This window comes from Saccopteryx bilineata, chromosome 4 (assembly GCF_036850765.1).
Source record: "Saccopteryx bilineata isolate mSacBil1 chromosome 4, mSacBil1_pri_phased_curated, whole genome shotgun sequence".
Classification (NCBI taxonomy): Eukaryota; Metazoa; Chordata; class Mammalia; order Chiroptera; family Emballonuridae; genus Saccopteryx; species Saccopteryx bilineata.
Genome location: NC_089493.1, coordinates 168,203,581 through 168,218,883, shown reverse-complemented (window position 1 = coordinate 168,218,883; position 15,303 = coordinate 168,203,581). Strand labels below are relative to the sequence as shown.

At 44.6% G+C, this 15,303-nt stretch overlaps 1 protein-coding gene across 2 annotated transcripts in view; it reads right to left on the bottom strand.

Annotated features, from left to right (window-relative positions):
- Positions 1-12,159, bottom strand: part of ARHGAP26 (Rho GTPase activating protein 26) — a 488,882-nt gene extending 476,723 nt beyond the window's left edge. For both annotated transcript variants that reach the window (XM_066272835.1, XM_066272836.1), the window contains exon 1: positions 11,649-12,159. In XM_066272835.1, coding sequence (XP_066128932.1) covers positions 11,649-11,802 — 154 coding nt within the window. In that variant the 5' untranslated portion in view covers positions 11,803-12,159. The remainder of the gene's footprint in view (positions 1-11,648) is intronic.
- Positions 12,160-15,303: the final 3,144 nt, after the last annotated feature.

Sequence of the window (15,303 nt, the reverse complement as noted above, 5' to 3'; positions counted from 1 at the left end):
TTCTTTCTCTTCTCCCGCTGATATACCTATTATTCTTATGTTATTCTTTCTGATGGAGTCAGACAATTCCTGTAGGGCTTTCTCGTTTTTTATTATTTTTAAGTCTCTTTCTTCTTCTCTCTGTTGTGCCTCAAGTTGTTTGTCTTCTATTTCACTAATCCTATCTTCAATCTGGGCTGTTCTGTTAGCTAAGCTTGTTACCTCGTTTTTCAGCTCGTGAATTGAGTTTTTCATTTGTTTGATTTGTTTTTATAGTTTCAATTTCCTTGGTAATATATTCTTTGTGTTCATTGAGTTGTTTTCTGATCTCCCTAAATTGCCTTTCTGTGTTTTCTTGTATATCTCTGAGTATTTTTAAGATTTCTATTTTAAATTCTCTGTCATTTAGCTCCAAGGCTTCCAATATGTTAAGTCTTTTCTACATAGATTTTTCCACATCTATTTGTGTTACCTCTCTTTCTTTTGTATCCATAATATTCGATTTCCTCTTTCTTATTGGCATCTGAGGGTGGTCTTGTTGATAGCACTAATTAGAATTAATAAAGAGTAAAAAGTAAAAAAAAAAAAAAAAAAAGGTAAAACACCCCACAAAAAAAAAAACAGTAATAATTTATTATTTCCCCCTTTTTTCTTTCTTCTCTTTCCCTCCTCTCCCCTCCTCAGGGAAATATCGTGATGACCTGTGAATTATATTATGCTAAATGGAACAAAAACTGCCTATAATGGAGGGCCTGATTTGGGGTGAAGAGTTCAAGGGGCAAAAAAAGGGAGTAGGGACCTACTAAATGCAAAAAAAAAAAAAAGGAAGAAAATCTTAGACAAGCATAAGATGATTTGCTTGTAAGTGATGGTCGACTAAGAGATATAATGAGAGGGATAAGAGGGAACCAGAAAAAAGGAGGAAAAAAAAATAAAGAAGAAAAAAATAAAAATAATAAGTAAAAATCTGTTGTATTAAGTGGAGTGAAGACTAAATACAATGGAGACCTTGGGTTGGGAGGAATGCTAGTGAGTTAAAAAGCAACGTAAAAAGTACCCAAAATGCCACAAAAATAAACAAACAAACAAGAAAAAAACAAAAACAAAAGCGAAAAAAAAAATAAAGCCAAAAAAACCCCTTGAGTCCCAAATTAACTAATTTGTTCGTGATTGAGGATTAAATGGGAGGAAAGTAAAACGAGAAAAGAAAAAACGAATGGAAAGGAAAAAATAAGAAAAAGAGAAAAACAAAGGAAGAAAAAAAAGGAAGAGAAAAAAACAAAATAAAGCAAAACAAAAAACAAAACAAAAGAGGAGAGAGTGAGAGTTAAGTGTTTTGGAGTATAACCTTAAAGGAGGGTGAGGATGAAGAAGAGAAATAAAATGTAACACTCATGGGTAGTGTCGTTCAAGAAAAGGGAAGCATAAGATGGGCAGAGAATAGAAGGACCGAGGCGGAGGAAATAGAAATAATAATAATAAAGGCAATAAGATAGAAGAAACAAACAACAAAAAAAAAAATATTAGTGGAACAAGTTGTAAAGTCTGTGGATTTTTCTTGATTTTGAGAGGTTAACTTCTTCCTTTTTCTTTTCTCTCCCTCTTCCTGGTCGGTGACTCTGTACCCCAGGCTCTGCCCCTGTGTCACACTTAGGTAGGGATTTGCAGTTGATGGGATTCTATGGCAATGTCATATAATTGGCTTTAGTCTTGCTGGTAGTCAAGGCTTGTTGGCGTTTGCAGGGTCCAACGATGAGAGAGTTTGCTTTCCTGGAGTCTCTCTCCTAGTCCCCCCCTTCCTGAATTAGCAGCCTGGTGATCCAGCTATAAGGCTGCAACTGCTTCTGCCTGGGGAGTAAGAGGCTCAAAGAGTTGGGAAATCCCCACTCTATCCCCACTCAGCGCAAGGCTTTGGGAAAGGCTCTGGCAGTCAGAGCCTCCAGTGTAATCAGGCAGGGGTGGGAGTCAATTGTTGTCAAGGTGACTGTTTAGCGCCTAGCATTCAGTTGGACCACTCAACCCAGGCTTTCCACACTTTGTAGCCTGTTTTGGCTGGGAAGAAGAGGCACTAGTCTCTGCTTGCGACTAGTGTAGTATAGATCTTATTATCTGCCAAGTCCCTCTTGTTAGCGTTTATCCCTGAATATGGAGGCTCTATCAATCAGAAGTTGCCCCCGCCCCTTTAGCGAGAGGCACTAAAAAATATCACGCCTCTTGTCTTGCTGAGCTGAGATCTTATCAATTAGAACCCATGGGTGCGCAGATTTCATGGGTTAAGCTAATTTCAGTGATTGGGTCCGCAGCTGTGCTCCCAAAGGTATTTCAGGCTGCCTGAGCGCCCCTCCCCCAACGCTTGATTGTTAGCTTGAATGGCTGGGTGAGGTGCCCCGCCCACGGAGAGAATCTCCCAAGTAGGGAAGACCGCCTTGGCGCCTCTCCTGCTCGCCCCGCTGCTGGCGGCTGGGGCGCACCGGGCCCAGGATAATGGGGCACCCTGGGTGTGCGGGCCAGTAGGGCGCTCTGGGCGCGCGAATGGGGTGCTCCGGACACCGGTGGCTGGGGTCTCTCGCTCGCAGTGCGCGGGCCGCTGGGAACATTAGCGGTGCTCGCTCTGCAACCGGACCGGGGGCGCGCCAGCGGCTGCTCTCCACTCCCGCCCGAGTGTGGGCGGTACTCGCTCTGCAACTGGACTGGGCGCGCACCGGCGGCTGCTCACCGCTCCCGAGTGTGGGCTGACTCACCGCAGGCGCACTCCCTCCGCGGCTCCCGAGTGTGGGCGGTACTCGCTCTGCAACCGGACCGGGCACGCGCCAGCGGCTGCTCGCTGCTCCCGAGCGTGGGCTGACTCACCACCAGCGCACTCCCTCCGCGGCTTGAATGAACGTCCCTGCGGTAGCTTCCTCTACACCCTCGTTTCTCCGATTCAAGTGAAACAGTCCTTTCACTTTCAGTTTGTGTGGAACTCCGAAATGCTCCGAGGATAAATTTTTCTGTTTCTAGTTGATAAATTTGTTGTGATTTTGGGGAGATCTGTCGGACGCGCTGCTCACGGTGCCATTTCCGTGACGTCACTCGAAAGATTTTTTTAATGCCAATATTATATGAAAATTATGTGTTTGGGTTAAATTTGCTCTTGTTTATATTTGTATGAGTAATATTCCAAATGTCAGTATTGCAAACTAATACCATTTACAAATAATTAGGAAATCCTCCCTTTTTTCCCATTTATTTGCAAGGTGTTTAAAGCAAAACAAAGCAAAGGAACTGAGGGAAATGTTTTGCTATTTAACTCCACACCTATTTGTTCCATTAGGACTTTGTGAGTAATATAATTACTCCTAAACAAAGCAGGTTAGCACTGAACATCCTTTGAGAGTACACCATTCAAGAAGGGTTCGTCTCACTATTACAAAAAGCCTGTATCAAAATTCTTTTTATTTATTGACTGATTTTAGAGAGAGGAGACAGAGAGAGGGAGAGCAAGGAAGAGAAGGAGGGGAGAGAAGCAGGAAGCATCAACTCATAGTAGTTGCTTCGTGTATGTGCCCTGACCAGGCAAGCCCAGGGTTTCAAACCAGCGACCTCAGCATTCCAGGTCGACATTTTATCCACTGCACCACCAGAGTGGCCAAGTCCTTAAAAAGTACAAACAGATGACATGTTTAAAGCATTCAACTCTTGATGTCAATTTTTTTACTCCTGTTTTAATGAACAAAGAAGATGAACTACTGATCTTAGCAAATCAGACCCAAGAACAACAGGCTTTTGGCCTCCCTATTCAATACCTTTTTACCCAGTTAAAATATAATCATTTCAGCCACACTGGTGGTGGCACAGTGGATAGAGCTGAGGTCCCAAGTTCCAAACCCCAAGGTTGCTGGCTTGAGTGGAGGCTCATCCAGCTTGAGCACAGGCTCAACAGCTTGAGCTTGGATCATCGACATGATTCCATCCATCGTCGTTGGTTTGAGCAAGAGGTCACTGGCTCAGCTGAAGGCACCTATGAGAAGTAATCAACGAACAACTAAAGTGCCACAACTACCAGTTGATGCTTCTTATCTCTCTCCCTTCCTGTCTGTCTCTGTCTTGCTTAAAAAAATAATCACTTTCAGTCATTGTAAAATAAGTCATGGGGATATAATGTACAGCGTGGTGACTACAGTTAATAATACTGCAGTGAATATTTGAAAGTTGGTAAGAGAGTAAATTTCAGAGTCTCATCACCAGTAAATAAATTTGCAACTATGGTAACAGACTTAACTAGACTTACCATGGTGATCACCTCACAACATATACAAATATCAAATCATTATGTTGCATACCTGAAACTAATATGTCAATTATATCACAATAAAATTTTTAATTAAAAAAATTAATACTATAAAAGAGAAACTCTATTGTTTTACAAAGCCAAGAGATAGTCAGAAACCCTCATTTGCCTCTCCAACCTTCAAAGGTTCTTTAATCCTGTGATGGCGAAACAAAAAACTATAAGCACAATACAAAGTATCAGCTATTCTTTGCTACTCAGGATTCACAGAGTCTAAAAATCAACTGCTGTGGAAAAAAAATCAACTGCTGTGGGGCAGTATTCTCACTTAATATAGCGCCATCTGTATGGTTCTCCTTTCTAAGGTCTAGATCTATTATATAAAGAATATGCATCTTTACTTCCCACGTGTTTACTGAAGCACCAAAGAGGCATGTTCAAGAGAAGGCCCTGTAGTCCACTGCCAGGTTCAAAACCTGGTTGTACCACTTCCCGAGTATGTGACTTTAGACAACTTATCCCAACCATAAAATGCAGAAAAATAAGAGCATTCATCTCACAGGATGGTAACAGGACTAATGAGACAATGTGTGCACTTAGTGTTGAGCTAGGCACTCGATAAGTACTCAATAAACAAGGGCTGCTGGCATTCTTATTAGACTATTTTCTATTAAATTCATTGTGGATGCCTCGGGGATGTGATGTAGGTCAGAGATCTCAGAATTATTAACTGCCAAGAATGCAATGAAAAAGGTGTGTCACCTCCAAAACATCTCATGAATACTATGGGCTCAACTAGAGAAATATAAATACATTCACTACATTTTGTAAAAAAAAAAAAAAATTAAAGTGTCACCCAGAAGCACACCTACCCAAGAGTAAGGCTTGATTCAGTATTACATACCCTGCCCCAACTTGACTAAAAGCCCACTGACAGAAGGTGCTAGATTCTTAGTCTTGTTTTGGTAATCTCTTTTGCATCCATTGAAGTATCATGAACTAGAATGAAGCCATTTCTCTCTCATGGGTTGGAAACAAAGATACAGGTGGGTGTGTCTGGGCCCTGGAACACGGTTCAGTCTTTGGGACCTCATCTCTACTTAAATTCCCCTGAAGGAGAGAGTGCATCTTACAGAATTCCAATCAAGAACTCTGTGCCATCTAAGAGAAAACAACTTAAAATGCACTTCTGATGTCCAGAATGGGCCAATCTACAGAAACAAATTACACTAATGGCTGACCAGGGATTGTGGAGGTGGAATTGGGAAAAAATGGGAAATGACTGCTAACGGGAATAGAGTTTCTTTTAAGAGGGATAAAAATGTTCTCAGATTGATTGTGGTGATGGCTACACAACACTAAATGTACTAAAAATCATTGAATTGGACATTTTAAATGGCTGAACCGTATGGTAAAGTGAATTATATCTCAATAAAGTTGACATTTTAAAATTTGCATTTCTGCATCACCTTAGACCAGGGGTCAGGAACCTATGGCTTGTGAGCCAGATGTGGCTCTTTTGATGGCTGCATCTGGCTCGCAGACAAATCTTTAATAAAAATAATAATGTTAAAAATATAAAACATTCTCATGTATTACAATCCATTCATTTCCTACCGCTCATGTTCATGGTTGTGGGTGGCTGGAGCCAATCACAGCTGTTCTCCGGGACAACACCAAATTTTTATTGGATAAGCGTAATGTACATGGGTCGTTGTATGGCTCTCACGGAATTACATTTTAATATATGTGGCATTCATGGCTCCCTCAGCCAAAAAGGTTCCTGACCCCAGCCTTAGACTATCAGAATAAGGATACCTAACTCTGTCTCAGAGAGTAGAAGTCAAATTTAAAGGGGCATATCCCCAGCAAAAAGTTCATAAACCAAGTGTAAAGATGGAGAGAAACACAGTTCCTGATAACCCTCACCACCCCTCAAACCCAACCACCTGATTCACTTTCATTTCTATGAAATCATGCTTCTTTTGCCATTGACTCCATCAAACAGCCAGACATAAAGTCCAATGTATTCTGCAAGTTTTTCCTGCAAGGCAGAGGGAGGCAGTCAGCCCAGCCACTGAGGCAGGGAGTTAATCTAGCAAGAAGACTAAAATTTTAAGTTGACAGAATGTTATTAGGAATAGCAATGTTTTTTGCTTTTTTTTCCCACTGGCAAAACCATGACTCGACACAAACATTACCAGGACTCTTCTCACCAATAGTTAACACATCCACAACTGTGTAAGTTACCAACAACTAGTATAATGGGAGCAGGGGTCTAACTTCTTACACCCAACCAAAAAATACCCTTCTGCACTTAAGTAATTTTTGTTCCAAGTCTTTTTTTTTTTTTTTTTTTTTTTTTTGTATTTTTCTGAAGCTGGAAACAGGGAGAGACAGTCAGACATACTCCCGCATGCACCCGACTGGGATCCACCTGGCACGCCCACCAGGGGGCGACGCTCTGCCCACCAAGGGGCGATGCTCTGCCGCGACCAGAGCCACTCCAGCGCCTGGGGCAGAGGCCAAGGAGCCATCCCCAGCGCCCGGGCCATCTTTGCTCCAATGGAGCCTCGGCTGCGGGAGGGGAAGAGAGAGACAGAGAGGAAGGAGAGGGGGAGGGGTGGAGAAGCAGATGGGCGCTTCTCCTGTGTGCCCTGGCCGAGAATCGAACCCAGGACTTCTGCACGCCAGGCCAACGCTCTACCACTGAGCCAACCAGCCAGGGCCGCTCCAAGTCTTGATAACCCTGAATGATGGAGGACGATAACAACTACCACTAACTGAGCAGTGCTATGCACCAGGCTCAAGCTAACGTATTTTCTTTATACATACTGTTTCATTTAGATCTCATAGCCACCCTAGGAGGTGAGTGTGGCTATTCCCATCTTACATAGGAGCTCAGACTTAGTGACTTGCCCAGAGTCACTCAGTACATGATGGGGTCAAGATTCAAACCCAGGAAATTCTAAAACTCTTAATTCTATAAATCTGAAACTCATCTTGACCCTTTATTGTCTCTACAGGAAAAAAACAAACAGAACCCTCTTCACCGAGACACTGATTAATCAGGTCAAAGAAAGGGTCCTAAGTGATTAAGTGCCCACAGAAAAGGCCTGAACAAATCACAGAAAAAGTGAAAGTTTCAGAGGCACTACTGCACGTCAAATGAGAACTATTTCCCAAAACAGGATTTTTAAATGCAGATCCCACATTATTTTATTGTTTATCTTCTATGTGTCCAGACCATAAGTTTGGACTCCACAGGGAAAGACTATACGGGGTTCATTTTTATGGAGTCCATGGTGTTTATCAGATTCTCAAGGGACTCAAGAGACCCCTGATCTAGAAAATGGTTTTCTCAGAAACATTGATACGTGAAGACACATGTAGCCCCATGTTCATTGCAGCACTGTTCACAGTGGCCAAGACATGGAAACAACCAAAAAGCCCTTCAATAGAAGACTGGATAAAGAAGATGTGGCACATATACACTATGGAATACTACTCAGCCATAAGAAATGATGACATCAGATCATTTACAGCAAAATGGTGGGATCTTGATAACATTATAAGGAGTGAAATAAGCAAATCAGAAAAAAACAAGAAATACATGATTCCATACATTGGTGGAACATAAAAATGAGACTAAGAGACATGGACAAGAGTGTGGTGGTTACCAAGGGTAGGGGGGGAGGGAGGACATGGGAGGGAGGGAGGGAGAGAGTTAGGGGGAGGGGGAGGGGCACAGAGAACTAGATAGAGGGTGACGGAGGACAATCTGACTTTGGGCGAGGGGTTTGCAACATAATTTGATGACAAAATAACCTAGACATGTTTTCTTTGAATATATGTACCCTGATTTATTAATGTCATCTCATTACCATTAATAAAAATTTATTTAAAAAAAAAAAAATTGTTACTAAAAAAAAAAAAAAAAAAAAAAAAAGAAAATGGTTTTGCTTCAGGATTAAGTGCACGAGCTTTGGAATCAGACAACTTGGGTTTAAGTTTACTTAATTGCTGTGTTGCCTTGTGCAGATTACTGACCTCTCCGTTCTTTAGTTTCCTCACTCATAAAATAGAAGTAGCGATAACAATGATCTAGCAGAACTATGGCAATCCCTGTGGGCTAGTTTTATTGCCTCATATTAACACACAAATAAAACCTAAACTTAAAGATTTGTAAATACTACTTATAAAACAAAGCCATAAAATCTTGCAGCTGAAAGTGACCATAAATCATTTAAACCACTGTTACTTATTTTTGAATTTAATTTATAAACACTAGCTTTACATTTACAGTAGTAGTATCATCCAAAGAAAAACAATACACAAATACTAATAAAGGAATGTACAATGTAGCAAGCACCTAATGATAAACAGAATGCCTGAAGTTTGGGAAACAATGATCTATCAACTTCACCCTCTTTATCTTAAAAGGTCACATGACCTGTTCAAGCAGTAGTTAGTATAAGAAGCGAACAGTTTCCCATCTTTTCTCCAAGCTACAGGGCTGGTCCATTCCATTTAACTTTTTGAGTTGTGCAAACGTTCATGTACATCCTTGTGCCTCCTGACCATCCAGAGTACGATCAATTTAGATTTTTAAAATGTGTAAGGCAACATTAAAAAAAAGGCAAATGTATGTTCTTGTTTCCATAAATTGGTTATTAAACAAACATGATTTTAAGCTAATAAAACTGGAACTAGAGCTAATTTCGTTTTTTGGGAAAAAACAACAACTCACTCTTGCTCACTCTTGGGGGTCGGTGAGCATGAAAAAAATTCACTACTCAAAGGGTTAATCCTATCACTGCATTGTTTCTTCCTATCCAAAGAATTCTTCCCCATATACACAACAAAACTTGTAGCAGACAAATACACTGCTCACAAAATTAGGGAATATTTTATCCCTTCATGTTCATTTTGAAATATCCCCTAATTTTTGTGAACAGTATATATCACCAGTCACACCCATGCACCCTCCTCAGAGTCAAGGCCAAGATACAAAATGCAAGTCCAAAGTCCAGAAAGATTGGTCCATGGGGTCTATTCTGGGCAAGAACTGCATCTCCAGCTCAGACCATGTGGGGGTCCAAAACTAGGGCCTGCTGCTAGTGTGGCTCTGGGCTAGTGATTCCCCTCAAGCCTGTTTTCTCATTTGTGAAAAAAAATAACAGCATATGAGAATTCAAATGAAGCTGTGCCTTGCAGGCCCAGGGGCAGAATGTTCACTGGTACATCCTTGATGCCCAGAGCAATAGTTAATGTTGAAATGTTCACTGAGTAAAGCAGGGGCCCAATTAAAGCAGACCTGAGATTCAATCTAAACTCCTGGGCCCAATCTATAAATAGGTTCCAAACCAGGGGTCAATTATTCCCTGAAACCAGCATGGCCCTGATCATTAACAAAGAATTACATGCTTCAGGTCACAGTCTCCACCCCCTGTGGAACCTCATCAAATCACAATTCTGTTTATTTCACCCAAAAGATTGACACCTGCTGGCCTGGGATTCCATTTTTCTTCCTCTTCATTTTTAGAAACAACAGGCTCACAAAATGATTTCTCAGGCACTAGAGTTCTTTAAGTCTCCTGTAAAGAAGCTTGGGGAAAATTCTCAGGTCCACCCGACCAGGTGGTGGCGCAGTGGAGCGTCGGACTGGGATGCCGAGGACCCAGGTTCAAGACCTCGAGGTCGCCAGTTTGAGCGCGGGCTCATCTGGTTTGAGCAAAGCTTACCAGCTTGGACCCTAGGTCGCTGGCTCGAGCAAGGGGTTACTTGGTCTGCTGAAGGCCCATGGTCAAGGCACATATGAGAAAGCAATCAATGAACAACTAAGGTGTCACAATGAAAAACTGACGATTGATGCTTCTCATCTCTCTCCATTCCTGCCTGTCCTCCATTCCTGCCAGTCTCTCTCTGACTCTCTGTCTCTGTAAAAAAAAAAAGAAAAAAAAAAAGAAAGAAATTTCTCAAGTCCATAATCTGCCAACGCCACCTTTCTTAGCTGAAAGGTATCATCTATTAAGAAACCCATCACAAGGCCTGACCTGTGGTGGCGCAGTGGATAAAACGTCGACCTGGAAATGCTGAGGTCGCCGGTTCAAAACCCTGGGCTTGCCTGGTCAAGGCACATATGGGAGTTGATGCTTCCAGCTCCTCCCCCTTCTCTCTCTGTCTCTCTCTCCTCTCTCTCCCTCTCTCTCTCCTCTCTAAAAATAAATAAAAATAAAATAAAAAGAAAAGAAACCCATCACAGAGACAGGAAAAGTGAAGTCAAAGACAATTCCACTCTTTGCCTTCACATTATTCTTGATTCTCAAAGCTAAAAGATGGCCTGAACTATTTTTAAATAGGTGGACTGAAAAGGCACCAAAAAGGATCTCATAATTCAAGATGCTCCTCCCCAGGGCACTCTTGTTTCGCCTGAAGGAGAAACTCTCGGGCTCCGCAAAAATCAAAGGAAATTCATACACAGAATGCAAATGTCATTTCTCCCCTAGCAAAAGGAAACAAGGAAAAATGGTTGGAGTAAGGTTCCTCAATCCTGAAGAACAAGCTTAAACTTCTTTCTGATCGAGGATGAAAGCTATCCCTTCTCTGACCTTTTAGTTTTCAAGGATAGCAGGAAAGGTAAAAAGAAGAGCAAAAGAAAGGGAGAGGGAGAGTCAGGATATGTTCGTTCTATTTTTAAACCCTCGCCCACGGGTTAGAGTAAAAGGAACGCTCCTATTCTGTAGCCCCACCCCTATCACCTGCTAAACACAGGAATCAGGACCTGCAGACGTACATGGTCCTGATTCTAGATTTGGGGGGTAATTGGTTGCCAATACTCCAAAGAATCCCGGGCTAATCAACCATTTCACCCACCCAGCCTTTCTCCGGTACCATTCGGAAAAGCCGGCGGCCCTGAGCGAGCTGAAGCTGCGCGCAGGGAGCGAAGCAGTCACAGCCGCCTTTTCCCGAGGGTAGGCAGCGCCCCCTGACAGGGCACACTCCGTTCCCTCGCCTGGGCACCCAGGAGTGAGAAACTCTCCCCCCAGGGGAGCCCGAGTCTTGGATGCGATGGGGTTTCCCAACAGGCAGCGGCGCCCCGGACACTCCAGTCCCATTTCCGGAACACCTGTGTGCCTCGCACCTCCACCGGCGGTGCCCCTGGCACCACTCGCGCTCTGACACCTCTGGGCCATCCCAGCACGCAAAAGGCACAGCGACAGGTCTCCTTCCTCATCGGATGGTGGCTGGCTCGCCCATTTTACGTATCCTTCCCGCCTCATTACAAGCATCTAAGCCCATCCCTCAGCGCCCCGGGGAGAGACAGTAGCCGGGGCGCACCAGCGCGGAGCGCCGCCCGACCGCCCCAGGCTCTGTCCCCGGGCTCAGGGCCACTCACTCTTCAGCGCACTGATGAGGGACTTCCCGTCCTTGATGAGCTCCTTGATGAATTTGTTAGTCTTGTCCAGCTCCGCTTCGTGGGACTTGAGCGTCTCTCGGAAGTGCGGGCTGTCCAGGCAGCAGTCGCTGAATTCCAGCGCAGGCAGCCCCATGGTGCCCGAGGCGCCCAGCTGGGGGACGCGCCTCCCCCGGGGCCCCGGCGGCCCACAGCCCCGAGCTCGCACGCGGTGGGACTTCGACTGGAACCCCCGACGGCCGCCGGCTCCACAGGTGTGGCTCCGGCTAGCTCTCTGCGCGGTGTCCGCCTGCGCGCTCGACTCCTGAACCCAGCCGGGACCCGGCTGCTACCGCACGCTATGGAGCGGCAGGCGAGCGGGAAGCGCAGCGACGGACCTGCAGCGGCGCTGGGAAGCAAGCGAGCTGGCGAGCGAGTGCGGCTGCCACCTCCCCGCCTCCCTGGCTTGTTAGCTCTCCAACAGCCTCGAGCGCCCTCTCACAGTAGCCTCAGCCTCCCCACCGGCGTCAGGGCCGCTCGAACCTGCTAGCGATGACCTAATCCCAGGCGGACCAATCAGTGCGCCCGCCTCAGCCCGACCCTCCCGGCCTCCTGAGGACGCCCGGCCCTTCCACGGCCTTGACCCAATCAGCGGGGCCGATGGGTGGAGGAGGGGGAAGGGGGGCATGAGGCAGAGGGCGGGGTTCACTTCACCGCCTAGGGCCGCAGCACAAGCTCCGCCCCACTTCACCCGTGAGGTGTTGCAGACCCGGAGGGTCCGGGGTAGTTGCTGCGGTGCATGGGCCCCGCCACCCTGAATTATGTCCGCTTGCTGCGGTCTGGGTCCAAGCCCGAGATGGTGCATCTGCAGGTCTGAGGAACGAAGGAGCCTAGATTTGCCGACTACGAAAAATCTCGGCATTAGAGCTGCATTTCCCCTCTGCCCGCCCTGCATTGCCAGGCAATCGAGTTTGCATTCGAAACGCAGCATCGGTCCCAGGAGAACCCCGAATGCACCAAGCAACCACGTCGACCCTAGGCATACGCTCCTTTTTCAAGTCAGGCAGAAAATATTTCCATCTCAAAATTACCAGCTCTTCTTGCTTGCAGTATTCCCGCCCCCTACAGTCCGTCCCCATCGCGGCCACTCCTGTTCAAAACCCGCCCACGGCTGCCCCCAACCGAAGGATCTTAATATCCTTATGAGAATTCCAGCCGCCTGTTGTTTTACAGCTCCGCATCTAACGCAATTTTACATAATTACGCCCACTGCCTGTCTTCTTCGCTACACAGTAGCTTCAGGAGGGAAGGGCCACCTCAGTTTTGTGGTGCGCTGCAGCATCCTCAACACCTAGAACAGTGGCTGGCATTTACTGACAGATTTTCAGCGCTTACCACGTGCTTTGTGTGCTACGATGACTGATAAATATTTGTGGAATAAATGAATGGATCCTTTCAGGTGTCCCTCTCCACCTCCCACACCCAATGCCTCGTTCGCCCTGTTGTCCCTGTGTTCCACCATAGAAATCAATTCAGACAGCTCACTCTCTGCACTTGTCAGGCTGGATCCCAGTGTCCAGTGCTGAATTGTGAACTCCTAGAGAATAGGTGCAGTTCTTGAATAAATTATTTGTATGTCCAGGAACTAGCTGCCCTCCTTCTGTTAAGTGTTTCATGTTTGTTTTGTGTTTGATTTTTAAATATCTGTTATGTGCAGGCACTAGGCTAGATGCTAGGAATACAATGATGAATAACAGAATGAACTTGACTGCCACTGGTCGTGGGAGAGAAAGAAGCAACAAGCAACAGCAAAGTGTGTGATAATTTAAGATAGGAGAAGGCCAGGGTGCTTGGGAACATAAAGGGGTTGCAAACTCAGGGGAGCAGAGAAAGCATCTATGCTGAGAAAGTAATTGATTGATTAAATGCATAAATGAATGAATGTGATCTATTTGTTGCTTTTATTTAGACTTGATTGCAGGCATGGGTTTTACCTCAGCTCTGACATGTGTGACCTTGGACAATTATTCTCTCTAAGCCTCAGGCATGTTTAAGTGTAAAATGGGGATAATAGTACCAACCTCACAGGGCTGATGTGAAGATTAAATGACAGGATGCACATAAAATGCTTACTTAAAACAGTGTCTGCACTATAATAGCTATTCTCCAAAAAAATGTTAGCTACAGTAAATGGTAACTAACCATTTTCTTGGAAGATGAATTTTAGTAAATTCCATTTTTATAATCTTTTGCTTCCTCTGGCAGATGTTAGACAAAATTGTTAAAGGGCTGATTTTTCAAATTAATACCGTAAATTGTAAAGGTAGGTGTTCACATGAAGACAGAACTGGAGGTAGACTTACTCCACTGTTCTGGTAAGCCCGGAGGAAATCAAGAGCCTGGGAGTTTCTAGGAAATGGAACACAGATCCAGTTCAGAACTCTAAAAAGAAAGATTTGCTGGTTACTTTGGAGAAATCAGGATCTGACTCTTCAGAGAAGTTTCCCTGCCCTCCCAGTATAAGTAGTTCTCAATCTTAGTCTCCATTGTTATTCTATAGCTTAGACCCCTGATTGTTTTCTTCAGTGCAGGCATACCAGTTTAAAGTTACTTTGTTTACTGACACCCAACACACACACACATGGTCTCCTTCTCCACCACCCCACCACACTCAAATGCAAACTCTCCATTGGCAAGGACGGTGCTGGAACTGTGTGGAACATGACTGTATCCTCAGTGCCTAGAATGGTGCCTCCACATTGTAAATTCTCAGCAACCACCTTGTGGATGGGTAGATGGGTGAATGGGTGAGTGGACGGGTGGATGGGTGAACAGGTAGGTGGGTGGACGGATGGATGAATGAGTAGGAAGGCCTGGCCAATGCTCAGTGCCTCAGGCTTTCCTTAGAAGTGTAGAGAGTGTAGTGATTATGCAGCTGCCACAAGAATAAAAGAGAACTAGGATAATTGTAACCAAAGACCCAGAGTTGAAGTCCTGGACCACATGGACTCAGAATTTCTAGAGAAGGAACAAAGGGAATATATGGTAGTTGGTTGAACTCAGGCCAAAAAAATTTTACACACACAGACACCACAAATAAACATATGGAAATACACTATACACTGGGATAGATTAGAATTTGGTAGGTTGTTTCTTACTTCAGGCACAATAATATTTTTCAGTTGGCCTCTGGGTTACCACCCACCCTCTGCCTCTTGGGTCTTCTTTCTCACGGATCCCTCCTGCTCAGTTTCCTTTGCTGATTCCTTCTCATTTTCCCAACTTCTGAACACTGGGCCATCCCAGATTGGTTCTCAAGCCTCTATTCAAACACATCCCATAGATGACCTCAACCTGTCTCATGGCTGCAAATGCCATCTGCAAATGTTTATCCTAGCTTTGAACTCTATTCTGAACTCCAGATAGGTATACCCCATTTGACTGCTGAACACTCCACCTGTATATCCAAATAGGTATCTCACCCTTAAAAAGGGACCAGACACATGACCCAATCAGAGGCAATGAGATAGAATTATTAAACTTGCTAGAACTAGGCCGAAGGTACTTTCTGTTGAACTTGAAGCTGGATGGAGATACACCAGAAGCTAATGTGAGCCCTGATATCACAGGCAGAGCCTATCTGAGAATGAAGCTAATG